The sequence below is a fragment of the Nilaparvata lugens genome, chromosome 5 (genome assembly GCF_014356525.2).
Source record: "Nilaparvata lugens isolate BPH chromosome 5, ASM1435652v1, whole genome shotgun sequence".
Taxonomy (NCBI): Eukaryota; Metazoa; Arthropoda; class Insecta; order Hemiptera; family Delphacidae; genus Nilaparvata; species Nilaparvata lugens.
In genome coordinates this window covers 71,589,283-71,606,122 of record NC_052508.1, presented here as the reverse complement: position 1 = coordinate 71,606,122, position 16,840 = coordinate 71,589,283, and the positions used below count along the sequence as shown (strand labels likewise).

The following is a 16,840-nucleotide window of genomic DNA, read 5'->3' as shown; positions in this document are numbered from 1 at the left end:
GAGAAGTTTTAATCCACTAGTGAATAATTTACATGATATCAATTAAAATAAATTTATTTTGAATAATGAATAGATTTTTCATGACAACTTTATAAGCATAATCGTTTGATAGTTGGAAAAACTCACCTTTCATCGCCTTTCAAGGCTTTGTCAATGGCTTCTGGTAATTCTGATCGTAATAGGTCCTGAAAAACACAAATAGAATTCATCAAATTGACGGCTAAGATGAAATAACATAATTCAAATTGAAAAAAGAGCTGCTATCCATATGTGCCTACTCAGTGGAGGAATACAACGATTTTTACAAACCTCAAGATGGAGGTTTGAGAAGATTGAAAACATGTTACTGTTTGATTAATGACAAATTGACATATCCTTATACCCCTTTTACAGGTGGTCAGTGGATGAAATAATAATAATAAAAAAAACACTGACACTATATGGGAACCGGTGTGGTAATACTGTACAAAACTTGAACATCCAAAATTATAGTTTTGCAAAAGTATGGCAAATATGAACTACATTAGTTTGACGAGCACATGAACAGTAATCAACTAAAAAAAGATCGACCTATACCATAGAAATACCAAAGAAATCTACCTATACCATAGGATATATTCTTATGCTATATTTTCTCTATGATCTCATCAACTTGAACCTGTTACATACACAACGATTTCTGGACGTACGATTTTTTGCCGTCCATATCAATTATACCAGATTGAATGAAACTTGACAAACATTTATGATCACATCATGCTGTCTTTTCTATATGGTAGTGTCTTGTTCACTTGTAACTTGACATTCTATATTTTTACTTTCCTTGCCCTATCACCATAGGTAAGGAAAGTATTGCTTTCAGAAAAAAATTGAGGTACCCAATTTCCAAATTTCTATACGTTTCAAGGTTCCCTGAGTCCAAAAAAGTGGGTTTTGGGTATTGGTCTGTATATTTATATGTGTGTGTGTATGAGTGTATGTATGTCTGTGTACACGATTCCTCATTTCGCAATTAACGGAATGACTTGAAATTTGGAACTCAAGATCCTTACACTATAAGGATCCGACACGAACAATTTCAATCAAATACGATTCAAGATCGCGGCTGAAATGGCGAAAATGATGTCAAGAACAGGGGTTTTCGCGATTTTCTCAAAAACGGCTCCAACGATTTCGTTAAATTTATACCTAAAATAGTCGTTGCTAAGCTCTATCAACTGCCACAAGTCCCATATCTGTAAAAATTTCAGGAGCTCCGCCTCATCTATGAAAAGTTTGATTTTAGATTTCCAATTGTCAGGCTTCACATACAATTTAAACGAGAAATTTTAAGTGGAAAGATTGAGCATGAAAATCTCAATAATTAATGTGCAGTAACATTTTCACCTAAAATTAAAAATAAGCTCGAAATTCGAGAGAATGTGATTATTCAAATACAAAATTAATGAGAGAGGCAACTGTTGATTCTATTAAATCATTCACTGGAAGAGATAGCAGAATTGATCTCGTCAGCTGATCAATTTTAAATTATATTTCCAAAAACTCGACTCTTACGCTGGAGAAACACGAGGCGTTTTTGTCGAAACTTTCATGACGGCAAGGAAAGTTGTGTTGTGTGAGTTCACCACACCAGATGTTTATGAATATTTAGTATGGATTTCGAGTGAATGATTGCAACTGACGTGTGTGATAGTAGGCGACCCGCGACACAGCGCCGACAGCAGACTGATGATGGTGGAGACAGAGGCGGGCGACTTGGTCTCCGCACCTGGCGCCGAGGAGCTGGTGTTGGGACAGGGCGTGGTCGCCGCTGTGGTGCCGGCGGGACCGGCCGCGTTAGATAGCCGAGTCAGCAGTTCGCCGACCAGACCGTGTTCAGCCAACGGTGCCGGATCAACTCCTCGTCTAGTAAACCTGAAACAAATACAACATTCAACAGTTTCATTGAGTAACAGTGAAATTTATACTATCAATTACAAGAATACTACATGAGAATAAATGTGTATAGAGGATGAATACACGACATCTGTAGGCTTCTTCCTTTCCAGTCTCCTCACTGTAGTAGAGTTGTCAATGAGGTGTAGAGCTTGGATATTTGAACAATGAACAGCAACATTATGAAGAGAAGCTTAGTTGCTAATAAACCTGAATGGTAAATATGAGTTAGATTGGAAGATGTATAAAGTAACAGAACACATCTCTAGCAACGAAAGAGGGTTTCATTAAGCGTTTTTCTAGCTCTAAAATTGAAAACTATACTCCGTTCAAATTAACTTCGGACTTGGGATGGACATGCGTAGCAGAGAAAGCATACAGCGGGAGGGATACAGAGGCGCGATGTTGCCGTTTTGAAGCGGCCAGCGTTCTCCAACTTCTAGTGACTGTTCATGTGCTCATGTTAAACTTAAGGTGCGTACAAACTTTCGCTCTGCTCCGCAACCGAACGTCACTCCAGCAGAGCGATTGATGATCGACCGGGGAGCAACAGTGGTTCGACCGGGGAACGCGAGAAGATCTAACATCTTCCGTAACGTTCATGATGGGTGCGTGGGCGGAGCGACTGTGGTTCGATGGAGAAACGAGGGCGGTACGAGGGAGGAGCGTGCTCGGTGCGGGTTGGAAGAGCGTATATGTGTACGCAGCTTTAGGTAGTTTCCACTCTGCAATCACAGACTCGACTGACTCTATTCGACAAATTGACAACTGCGCTTCCACCTATGACTCAATCAATCACTGAAATTGGCTGATCTCCCTCCATTTCTCTGCGCCGCAGATTCCTACAAGTCTGAAGATTTGCACGGAGTATAGTGTACATTGGCGGCTCTGACTAAACAACGTGAGTGGCTAACAAAAAAGAACCCACAATTCTTCATCAATTTGAATCACCCGCAAGGAACACGCAGAAGGAACATTGACTTGGCAATTCCCAGGATGACAACATCAGCTGCTCAGAGGTCAGCCACTATTTAGGACCAAACATTTTCAATAAACTGCCAATAGTTATTAAAGAAACAGTTCCAATCAATTCATTCAAATCGAAAACAAAAAAGTGGCTGCTGGATAATAGAATCAATCATGGAGAACAATTAGTTCTATGGAAAATTTCCATATTGTTTCATTCTTATTTTCTTAATGTTAATGTATTTTCCCCATAAGTATTATAAATGTTTTCTATGTTAAATTTATCTAAAATTTCTACATCATAGGTTATCAATTTTTCTTTTTCTAAATTTGTGTATATAAATGTGGTTTTCATGAGCTTCTAATGACTCGCAAGATGTATCTTTATTACAAATTTTTACCATGGCATAAAATCTTAAACAATAGCAAAATTAGTGGCATCCCGACACATATTCATATATAGTGGGGGCCACATTTTCTTAGATCAGCAAATAATCAACCAATTGTATTAATACTTTGTGAATATGCTTTTTGTAATCATGTCTATTTTTTTAATATACTTGAAATTCTATACCAGAACATTTTAAAATAAAACAGATTCATTCAAAAGTCACCATTTACGAATTATCAAAACTTTTCAAAGCAATAAATCAACAGAAATTATATTCTACTCATTATTATTGAAATAAATACAAAAATATTCACCTCTGAAAATAACATTCAACATAATTCTTTGTGAGTTTCGACCGAACACAGAAAACCTACCTATTTAAACTAAAAATTTTACAAATTATATTCTACTCATTATTATTGAAATAAATACAAAAATATTCACCTCTGAAAATAACATTCAACACAATTCTTTGCGAGTTTCGACCGAACACAGAAAACCTACCTATTTGAACTAAAAATTTTACAAATTATTTGTTAAAATTTTACAAATTAATTATCTGACAAATAATTTTTGAATAGTAGCGCTCATCGAATTTCCATCTACCTGTTTACCCTGTTGTCAATATTTGCAGTAGCAGAAGTCTTCGGGGTGAATTACAGCATTTTATTTGGATTTTCGTTCCTCAATAATAAAATTATTATTAATTCAACAGTTTGCCATCTAATAAATCGATAGATTGCCTTCGAAGAAATCGTTAGTTCAGTATATCGATAGTTCGACATCGAACAAATCTATTGTTTGATATATCGATATATCGACAGATGGTACTAACCGATCAGACAAGGAAGCAAAACAGCGGAGCGCGCCGTCAGCGACATGACTGTCCTCGTGGTGCAGAAGGGTGGACAGCGACTGGACACAAAATGGCAGCGACGCGTCGGCCGGCTCCATTTTGGTGCAGAGACGCGACACCACCGCCATCGCCGAGTGCAGCGTGTCCTTGTGCACATGCGCGTTGTGGTCGCGAATAAACGACAGCACGCACTGCAGGCCGTTCGCCTCGAACACCGCGCCGGCTTCGCGCGTGCAGATCAACTCCAGAACCTGACGCAAACAAAACATTCATTCAATAATCACATTCTATCTTCAAGAACAGTAATTCCACAGTATACATACAGTATGGAAACTTGGCTAGTACCATAGATAAACAATAGCGTAAGTAGATATCCCATGGTGTAGGGAATTTATGTCGCAACTTTTACTGTTATCTCAAGCCGATTACTGTCGACTATTGTCAATTTTCACTGTTTTGTTGGGGCGATAGTGTATGAACGGCACAATTTGAGAGACTACCAGCGTCACACAGCTGCATAGGAAAGAACTACGTGAACTATCGGCTTGGGATAACAGTAAAAGTTGCGACATAAACGCCCTATACACTGGGATATCTACTTATGCTATCGTTTCTCTATGCTAGTACCCTGGCGCAAAAATCCGCCATATTGTTAGGAAGCGCCGCATTGTAATAGTATTGATTATTTTATACTTTTGATTATAAAATTAAGTATTTTCTTTTATTATGTTTTGAATATGTATTTATTGTATGGCAAATAAATGATTTGATTTGATGGTAGGTTCGGATCACTTTAATGATCCGGATCAATTGATCTCATTCACTGCCACGAGCCAATCAGAAGACCAGGATTGGAACTTCCCAAGGTCACGTGACGTGTCTAGTATTTGCGCCATGTAAAAAGCATTGGTTAGATAGGCGTTTTATTGATAGTCCCCATTCTGTACTTATTCTGTGTAATGGAAAAAGTGTCACCGTGCAGATCAGCTCCAAAACCTGGCATAAGCGTTGAACAATCATTGAAGAAAAGAGAGTACAAATATTCGCTGAGAGATTAGGCATTGATTATTATCGTTTAAGCTTCGTTTTCACTAGTAGAGTTAGTGGTCGAGTAACTGGCATACTAACTCTACCGAGCTAACTCTACTCTACTTACTTGGTCGAGTAACTGTTCTCACTACAATTGAGAATAGTAGGTAAAGTGTGTTGTCTAATGAACAGAACTAACCTTAAAATGTCAATACTTTTGAATAAATTAACACTTAAACACATATGAACACTTTAATAAATAATACTTTTTTATTATTACTTTGCTTGATATCATACCATAATCTTGTACATTGTTTTATTTAATAATTGTTTTACAAAGGCGACTTTCTAGAAGTATTTTAAGCCTAGGTGATGATGATGGGATGAATGATAATACAATGAAGGTAGAGTTATGAATGAATAAAAATTATTATAGGTTATGCTATCCACTTGTTAATTTTATAGTACTGTATACTTCTAAAATGTTGTACTTTTGTTAACTTCTATCATTTTGTAACTGTAGATATGTCTGTAAAATTATTTGGCAAATAAATTTTAATTTGAATTTCAGTTTTTAATAAATAACGATACTTCTTGAACTTGATAGACTACGGCCCCACTCTACTCTACTAGCTCCAGACTGTTTTCATTAGGATAGTGGTGGTAGAGTAGAGTGAGAAGCGGCGGTGGGGGAAGACAAGTGGTAGAGTACTATCCCACGGTGCTATCCCACTCAACTCTACTAAAAACTAGTACTCTACCATGAACGTTTACATTGGGAGAGATCACAAGATAGTTAGTACTTGTCCAGGGAACTCTACCACTAACTGTACTAATAAAAACCAGGCTTAATGACTAGTTGCTAGCCACTACATTCTAGCTTTTCAAGATTCAAGATTCGTTTTATTAACCATCAGGCTACAATTATAGCATTAGGCAAGTCATAATAACTACATTTTAAAAGTAGGCTACACACAATTGAACAGAAAATCATACCTGATAAAGCATATCTACATTACATTCAATTCAGGTATTCAGGTATTCCTCAAGTGAGTAAAAGGCATTATTTTTCAGATAACTGTATACAATTTTCTCAAATTTGTTTGGAGGCAGATTCCTGGTTGCTCATTTATTCAATCGAGCAAATGATTTTCCTGTTGGGTTATCAGGTTAGGTGAGGTAATGAGAATATTATTTGAATGATAATTAAAGGAAGATTTACTGTTCGGCTAAATGAATTGCAAGAGTTAGGTTAGGTTACCTTGATGCACTGTTCTGCTAAATGAATTGCAAGTTGGGTTAGGTTACTTTGATGCACTGATCGGCTAAATGAATTGCAAGTTAGGTTAGGTTATCTCTTTTCTGTAAAGGGCTACTTGTAATATAAATATAAAGAAAAATAAAAATCTCAGTACCCTTTTTGAATTATTTTTATCACAATATGTTTCAACATTGATGCAATAATTCAAAAAGGGTATTGAGATTTTTATTTTTCTTTATATTTAGGTTAGGTTACCTTGATGCACTGTTCGGCTGAATGAATTGCAAGTTCGGTAAGGTTACCTAGATGCACTGTTCGGCTGAATGAATTGCAAGTTAGGTTAGGTTATCTCTTATCTGTATAGGGCTACTTGTAATATAAATATAAATAAAAATAAAAATCTCAGTAGGTAGGTACCCTTTTTGAATTATTTTTATCACATGTTTCAACATTAATGCAATAATTCAAAAAGGGTACTGAAATTTTTATTTTTCGTTATATTTAGGTTGGGTTACCATTACCTTGATGCACTGTTCGGCTAAATGAATTGCAAGTTAGGTTGGGTTACCTTGATGCACTGTTCTGCTAAATGAATTGCAAGTTGGGTTAGGTTTCTTTGATGCACTGTTCGGCTAAATGAATTGCAAGTTAGGTTAGGTTACCTTGATGCACTGTTCGGCTAAATGAATTGCAAGTTGGGTTAGGTTACTTTGATGCACTGTTCGGCTAAATGAATGATTGCAAGTTAGGTTGGGTTACCTTGATGCACTGTTCGGCTAAATGAATTGCAAGTTGGGTTAGGTTACTTTGATGCACTGTTCGGCTAAATGAATTGCAAGTTGGGTTAGGTTACTTTGATGCACTGTTCGGCTAAATGAATGATTGCAAGTTAGGTTAGGTTACCTTGATGCACTGTTCGGCTAAATGAATTGCAAGTTGGGTTAGGTTACCTTGATGCACTGTTCGGCTAAATGAATTGCAAGTTAGGTTAGGTTACCTTGATGCACTGTTCGGCTAAATGAATTGCAAGTTAGTTTAGGTTACCTTGATGCACTGATCAGCTGAATGAATTGCAAGTTAGGTTAGGTTATCTTGATGCACTGTTCGGCTAAATTAATTACAAGTTAGGTTAGGTTACCTTGATGCACTGTTCGGCAAGATCGCGACTGGTACGCTCCTTGGCGACCTGCTGCGCGGGCAGAATGAGACGCTGGCAGATAGCCTTGACAGCGCCGTCCATGGCCACTATGCGTCGCGTGCATTCGGCGCTCACGTCCAGGTAGTATGTAATGGCGCGTGCCGTCACCTCCAACACGGCGTCTGGCGCGCATTCGTCCAAAAAGATGCGGCACAAAGCCGGCAGAAACGAGCGCGGCGGGCAACTGAAACACACAACAAACACCAAAATTAATTTTCTAATTAATTGATTAAACTATAATAGAAACACAAAGATATAGCCTAGTCAAATGCCACAAATTATGTTTAGAACACAAACATGTTTCCTATTTTTTTATAGAATAGAATATGTTCTACTGTTCACAGAACTACTAGTAATACAACAGATGAAAATACAAAAATCTGGTGTGGCGCACTCACACAACTTTCCTTGCCGTTATGAAAATTGATCACGTGACGCTAGTGTTCCCGCGCATCTCAAGTCTACTATTCAAAGATTTGAGCCAGCTGGTGACAGGGCAATAACGCTGGAGACACACATGAGGTCTGCTATCTCTTCATAGTGAATGATTTGATAGAATCAACAATAATTTGCAATTGAATAATCACATTTTCTCGAATTTAAAGCTCATTTTCAATTTTAGGTGAAAATGTTACTGGACATTAATTGTAGAGATTTTCATGCTCAATCTACTCCACTTGATTTTTTCGTTTCAATTGTATCTGAAGCCTGATAATTGGGAATCTATCTGCATTGATGGGGCGAAGCTCCTGAAATTTTACAGATATGGGACTTGTGGCAGTTGATAGAGCTTATTGATGACTATTTTAGGTATGAATTTGATCAAAATCGTTGGAGCCGTTTCCGAGAAAATCACGAAAAAAACCTGTTTTTGACAACATTTTCGCCATTTTAGCCGCCATCTTGAATTGCATTTGATCGAAATTGTTCGTGTCGGATCCTTATAGTGAAAGGACCTTAAGGGGAGTCGAACATCCTATCTTACTCCATGTTAACATTTTGTACCTTTTCTCTGTTACCATTAAACATAGAGACTTGATTTTTTTTTTATTTGAAAGATCCATTTTTCTTCTATAATTTAAATGTGTGACATTTTCATGTGATTGAATTTGTATTTTTCACAATTTTTTTCCTGAATGATGATTTTTTCCAAATAAATTTACACCTAAATATATATTTATTTTATTCTGTATGGAAATATTGAAAAATCCTACATTCAGTTTGCAATCCTAGTGATACTGAATCTTTTAAAAAAAAATCAAGTGTTTATCTTAAATAGAAGCTGAGAAAAGGTACATTAAAGTTGAAAATTTTTAATTTGCGGGGAAAACAGAGAAATGCGTGCAAGTGTTTTTGAAAGTAACAAAACTTGTAAAACTCACATTCAGTAGCCTCCAGCACTGTAACTTGGAGCTTCAGGATCCTCTGCCTCTTGATATTGGTCTTCCAGCCTTCTCCTTGATAGAATTCTTTTCTGTCTAATTTTTTTTCAATGTCATTGAATTTCCTCTCACTTTTTGGATCCGTTCTTCGTCGAGCTTCCTCATGGCATCCATCATGTGACTTCCAGGGATGAATTTCATTTCTTCAAACAGCTGTATTTTGTTCTTGTTCCCATCATTGAATCTTGTAATAGCCTCATATACACCAAAATGTAAACTTTCAATCCCTACAAAAACCCGTTTAGGCAAAACAGTCCATATAACATTATTCAGGCTCTCATTTGGATTTTGTGTCTTTCCTCGAATACACTTTTCTAGCAGCTTCTTATCTGATAGGTCCCTGAATATGTACTTGATCTCATTCATGATAATTGTTGGTAAATGAAAGTGACAATTATGGTCATAAAAAGTTCCTTCCTTCTGAGCTTTTCTAAATTTACACCTACTCAAACTTATAAGAGCATATTTTGACGCATGTAATAGTTTTTTAAAAAAAATATTAAAAATACTTCCCATCGTCATAGAGATGTGATCCAGGTATCATTGAAAAGCGGGAATTTCAAACTATCATATGAACTCAAAAACAAAAAATTGATATTTTTTCAAAAATTTCATGTTTAACTCCCCTTAAGTTCCAAATTTCAAGTCATTCCGTTAATTGGGAGATGATATATCGTGTACACAGACGCACATACACTCATACACACACACACACACACACACACACACACCACACACACACACAACACACACACACACATACAGACCAATACCCAAAAACCAGTTTTTTGGACTCAGGGGACCTTGAAATGTATAGAAATTTAGAAATTGAGGTACCTTAATTTTTTTCGGAAAGCAATACTTTCCTTACCTATGGTAATAGGGCAAGGAAAGTAAAAAATCGAGCCTCAAATTTTGACATTCAATAACTTTTCATGTGTGCATCGAATTTAATGATATTTTTTTAGTTGTATTCGTTATGTTCAGGACCAGGTTTATGGACCATCAAATTTATGACCCGACTCCAGGACTCTTTCCTACGGTCCTTCAAAGTTTACATGTAGGCTAATCCTTATGGGAGAAGATCTATGAGCTGGCCACACACAGAAATAGAAATCAGCTGTTATAATCATTGCGTCATCCAAAGTCCTTGAAGAGATATAGACCCACAATGCCTATGCCTTCCCAATGATAGCTCTTACTAATTGAAATTGAAGGCCGCCATTGGGGTATTTTAGCACGAGATATTATATTATATTTGTAATACTATAGATCACAGAGGCATTGGTGGCATTGGTATGTAATAATCTTATGGGTTGCCCCCTCAATGGCGGATTTCAATTCAAAGTACGACACTAGCGCTGCATGTGAGTCTATGCATCTTTAAGGTCTTTGGCGTCATCCAACAGCCGTCGGTAGATCCGTTTTTCTATTTTCTTTCTACTGATAATTAAGTGTTATATTTAAATATAGTTTGGTGTTTTAATTTCTCCAAATTCGAAATGTTTAGCTTATATATATTTTTGGACGAAAATTGAACTTGAACGTTTTACAGTAGAAACATAACCTATTTTTTGAACATTTTATTAATTTATCAAAATTTGGGAATGGAATAGATTTGGGCCAAGCCTGTTGTTCCTTCCTAATCATATTTATATGATTTGTGATTCTGTCCACGAATAAAGAAATAAATAAATTACCACAATATCAACTTCTCAACTACACAAAAAGTAAATCAATATTTTTTCATTTTTGAATTGAATTGAGAAAAACCTTTATTCATCTTTATTCATTATTTGAATCTATAGAATCACTGAAGCTCAATGCAACCTAACATAACTCAAGTAGAAGAATAGCAATCATTCAATCAATCATAATATTTATCAATTCCATCAATCATCAAAATATTATCAATCATTTTACATGCTTGAATTACTACACATTAATATTCACCAAGATACAGCAGAATAGGTGTGTTGTGATTTTAATTGAATTCCATCAGCAAACCATCTCAAAAAAATCATTTATTTGCCAATTAAAAAAATAACAATAATAAATAAAACAAATACTTCATACTTATACAGAATAAAAATAAAACTTTAATTTTTAATTGGCGTTGCCAGCAAAACCTAAGTTTGTGTGCTAGCAACGAGTACCAAATGATGCTTCTGCTAAGCATTTAGCATCTTCTGCTAAATCTTCTCAGGAACATTACAATTCCATTGATAAAAACTAATTTTGCCTGTACTAGTGAAAAATAATTGCTAAATCTTCTCAGGAACATTACAATTCCATTGATAAAAACTAATTTTGCCTGTACTAGTGAAAAATATTTGCTAAATCTTCTCAGGAACATTACAATTCCATTGATAAAAACTAATTTTGCCTGTACTAGTGAAAAATATTTGCTAAATCTTCTCAAGAACGTTACAATTCCATTGATAAAAACTAATTTTGTCTGTACTAGTGAAAAATAATTGAGAACAGGTATTGATATGAAGGAACGCGGTAGAACTGGTAACGGGTCGCAAAACTGATTTCCGTTGGCAAGCTGGGGTGACGCCATATTGCTTTCATTTCTAGGTCTCTTCACAAATAATTTCCGGGCACGAAGAAGGCAATATCCTGCAATGATCGAATGACTACGCTTCAAAGCTGCAGAATCAATGAACTCTCAACCGTCATAGAAATATATTTTATTAAAAGTATAACAAAGTTATGATATTGAATAAAAAGGCTAAACATTGCCAAAACCACAGATTTTGTTAGTTATGAATCAAGCGGGAATGATAGATTGTGAACTTTGAAGACAGTGCCCTAACCGGGCGTTTTGCTGGATAAATGTGAAAATTGGAAATCTGGCAACACGCCCTGGTCTCCGCGGCTTTTTTGGGCTTGTCTTGGGCCATGACAAGATACGCGCAACGTGATTGGATGGAGTAATCAGTGAGTATAGAATTTTACATTCTATACTCACTGGGAGTAATTGAGTATTAAGTTAACGTTTCTGTTTTGTTTTTTTTTAATTTCTGTGACCTCAGGGCTGGGAAAACTAGATGTAGTTTAATTATTTAACTGTTTGAGCTATGCTCGAATTATACAGTTTCACATGACAAATAATAATAAATTTTCTAATAAAATTTAAAATAATTTTTTTTTAATTTCTGTGACCTCAGGGCTGGGAAAACTAAATGTAGTTTTATTATTTAACTGTTGGAGCTATCAAATTATACAGTTTCACATGACAAATAATAATAAAATAAATCAAATTGTTAGAACTGACCTTTTTCAGGATAACAGGGTAATGATTTTCAGCAGAAAATAAAAATTATTGTGTTTTTATTTCATTAAGGAAAAATTTAAGAAAAAACACATTTGTAAGATTTTCCATATATGCTACATTACAATGAATGTAGTTTTCATTGATAATATTATCAACTTGATAATCAATGAGAAATTGGAAAACCTAAGAAATGAACCTCTATAGATATACATGAGTTCGTTACACATAATATTTGGCTACAATAGAAAATTGCAAAATGAAATTGCATTCAATCAAATCTCTATATATTATAACCTATTGTACTGGTGAAGAATCTTATTATAACCCCATATTCCATATTCTATAGAATAAATTGATCGTTGTCATCATTATTTTTTTCTCCTATAGCCTTTTAGGTTTCACTGGTGATAAAATTGCTCAATTTCACTGTATCTCATTTTTATATGTTTAAAGAACAACTTATTTTTAAGTTTCTAAATTGTTTCTAAAGAACAACTTATTAAATATTAGTAATGCAATCATTCATTGAGGGTTAAGTGGGAGAGAGGGCCGGCTGCGCCCTAACTTCGCCCTCCAGGTTAAAATAAAGGCAGCCTATCTATCTATCTATCTATCTATCTATTTCTTTCCAAGGGATAATTCTGTCTGTTGAGAGACACCTGCCACATAAAAAAGAATTTCAAATACTACTTTATTCGCCATCTTAACCTACGTTTTTATTTTCACCAGTACAGCTTGATTCAATGATTTCAAAAAGCTGTTAGTATGGTAAATGGGCATTATTAAAATGTCACAGGATTATTGGACAGTTTGTTATTTTGGGTGAAGCAAGTTTATTTCTTCAACACAATCCAAAACTAACACCAGGAAGTTCAGCATTGTTTTTGTCAACGTTTGTTGATTTCAATCAAATGCTAATGAACCGAAAAAACAAGTTATTCCAGATAGGTTCTTTCAAATATGTCATTAACCAGAATGTTTTATTACATCTGTAGCGATCCATCGTTGTTTTATTGCATGATATCTTGTTCATCTAAGTAGGTTACAATAATTACAACTCTGCTGTCTATCTACTCATTTGTTGGAATAATATTCAGTTTCTCATATTGGAACAGATATTACAATCGTATTGATGTCATCAAATTCATGTGAATTGAATTTGAAATCTCAATCAACTTCAAATCAAATCAAATCAAATGCTTTATTTGCCATAGTACAATACAATTTTTCAAAACAAAAACACAATTAAAAACTTAATTTAAACATTAACATGAAATAAATAATAATTCTTCTCAAAATTAGCTTATAGGCGTTGCCAGCAAAAACCAGAGGTTTTGTTCGAATAGATGGCTCTAAAAACGTCTCCTGGAACGATGATGTTCATAACATGTTATATCATACTTCAAAGTATATAATAAAATAAAAAATTCAATTCAAATTGATATGTACGGGATGGAAATTCATGTTTCATGCATTATCAGATCTGAACTGCTCAACTGATTAACTTGAAATATTGCATAGAAATTCTGAATTTACCGAGTATAGGTAAATTATTTTTTATCTATTTTAAGTGATATTGAGCAATGAACTTCATCATCTCATCTTCACTTCAGGGATTAGGTTTATTAATATTAACCTGTTCCGATACCCATCTCTTTCTTGGTCTCCCTATATCTCTTTTTCCTGTAGGTCAATAGTTTTGGACTACAACAGGCATTCTTCCAGGTGGCATTCTATCCAAAAGAACTTTAATTTAAAATAAAATTTAATAATTGAAACAAAATATTTCTTTTTTTTATTCAATTATTTTATATTGTTGTCAAGCAAAATTCATGGGATCATACATTTAATTTTTATCATGGAAATAGGTCTATAAAACTGTGAGGCTGACCACTAACGACTGGATATGTCATCATACATTTTGGTTTCATCACAGCTAAAGGCTTCGAACAAAATATTTGAGGTTGGGTTCTTGTATTTCAATATGTTTGTTTATTTTTTCACTTCTCTATTTGAGGTAATTATTTTTCATAATTTTAAATTTTAATTCTCTAGATGTTTATTCATTGGTATTGATTGTTTATTTTATGTTGGAAGCAGCTGTCAAACAACTGTTTTTGTTCAAAGCCTCTCACTGACACCCTCCACACATGCATGATGAACATGTGAAAGAAACATGTCCTACCGTTAGAGGACAGCCTGAAGAAAACTTTCAAATCATGAGACAAGAATGTTGCGATTTAGATATGTATCAAGTAACAGAGCACACCTCTTGCAACGATAGGCTTTTTCATTAAACGGTCCTCTAAAATTGAATAGAACGAATAGTTTGTGAATCAACAAATGAATGGAAACTACTATGAAGTTCATGAAGCCGCATCTGAGAAAACTTTCAAGCCATGAGACAAGTATGTCGAATATTTATCAAGTGACTCTTGCAACTTATATAGTTAGGGTGATGCCCACATCAGTTCTTGGGCTTGTGCGTGGGTAATGAGTGAGAGGGATGATGATGAGAGATGACTAATTTTCAGGTAATCGGAACCGAAGGCTTATCGTCTCCTCCGAAAGACGGGGTGGCCTATGTTATTGTACTGTGGTCAAAAACTTTTGCCCTGGTCGAGATTCGAACTCGGGTTCTCTTGATTATTAGACTGGCGCATTATAACTTAAGGCTGTGCAAAGGCTAAAAATAAACTTTCTACTGGTCATATTTTTCAAAGTTTTCCGATTTGTATATCATCAAGCTATCAAAATTAAAAAGTTTTCTCAGGAAAACATTTTTTTCCGATCATTACTTTTTGAGATATGAGCGCCTAAAGTTTAAATTTTTGGGACAGAACATTTCAAATTCGGTAATAGATAAGTCCATGAGATTGAGAGGGTAGATTCTTTATGGTATTGTTAATCTAATAAAAGAAGAATTTTCTAAAAATAACAATTTTTGAGAAAGTTATTTGATTTACTGAAAATTACCAAAAATAACTCAACTAAAAGTTATTTTTGGTAAATCGAATAACTTCCTCGAAAATTGATATTTTTTAAAAATTCTTCTTTTATTAAATTAACAATACCATATAGAATCTACCCTCTCAATCTCATGGACTTATCTCTTACCGAATTTGAGAAATGTTCTGTTCAAAAATTACAACTTTAGGCACTCATATCTCAAAAAGTAATGATCGGAAATAAAAGTTTTCCTGAGAAAACTTTTTAATTTTGATAGCTTGATGATATACAAATCGAAAAACTTTGAAAAATATCACCAGTAGAAAGTTTATTTTTAGCCTTTGCACAACCTTAATCCAACGAGCCACCTAAATGGGGTTTCATTAAGCGTTTTTCTAGCTCTAAAATTGATTCTATAATTTGAATAAAACGAGTAATTTGTGAATGAATGAATGTTAGCATACCTTTCAAAGCATCGGTCGACATTGTCTGACATGAGCAGCAACATGCAGAGTTGTTCGAGTGCAATGAGCTGCATGTCCCTCTCATCCCCTTGGCCCATGTTCAGCCACTCGAGCAGCGTCTCTGGATCCACCTCCGCCATCTTGCCTACAACACAAAACAAACAACAAAATTAAATAACACGATAAATCATGAAATATTATTCAGTTATCATATTCTATCAAATATCAACATATTCTAACAACTTCTATTTGTGTGTATGTGGATATACACATTCACAGCTTAGGCTAAACTCACATTACCTCGACTCAAATCGTACGACTCCAGTCGCGGATACTTCAGTCTCTCGACCTTACGACTCTCTTGCTCATTGTCACTACTTCAGTTCCATGCTACTCCATTTTTAACCTCACATTATTAAAAATATGAGATCCAATTCGTCACTACTTCGCATGTAACAAATTTTATAATAATTATAATGAATGTATTATCTTATCTAAAATAATAAAACATCACTTTCATAAAACATAACCTGAATAGAATCTAGGATAGATCTCAACTCTGGGAAAACTCACTGAGGATCCTTAAAAAGAATTAATTCGTCCTTTAAATAGCAGCTGATCGAAATAACAGGTTATATGCATATGTAATCAAAGGCCAACAAAAATAGATTGGAAGCATTCAACTACTGTAGGTTGAATTATTAATGATAGAATAGTGTTACAATCCTGTATAACATACACTAGTTGAGAGATTTGAAATATGATGAAATTCTGTATCGGTGACTAAATTGGTGACTGAAATTTATTATCTAAATTGTGACTAAAAATCATTAATCAATTAGTAAATAGAAGTGATTGACGTAGTTTCACTCAACTGAACTGTAGAGATTTAATGCATTTTACGGATAGAAGACGGATCCCCACATATCAGTATCAGCATAGAGAAACAATAGCGTAAGTAAATATCCCATCAAAACAATTATCTCAGGGCCATTACTGTTGATTATTGTCGAATTTTACTGTTTTGTTGGGGTGAGAGTGAATGAACGGCACAATATGAGACTCT

General features: G+C 34.8%; 1 protein-coding gene across 1 annotated transcript; it reads right to left on the bottom strand.

Moving 5' to 3' along the window:
* Positions 1–89: 89 nt before the first annotated feature.
* LOC120351660 (E3 ubiquitin-protein ligase HECTD1-like) lies at positions 90–15,945 on the bottom strand. Its single transcript, XM_039429597.1, is given in 5 exon segments — positions 90–185; positions 1,683–1,914; positions 4,128–4,399; positions 7,577–7,820; positions 15,775–15,945. Coding segments are annotated over 5 exon segments (984 nt in total). The 5' UTR covers positions 15,915–15,945.
* Positions 15,946–16,840: the final 895 nt, after the last annotated feature.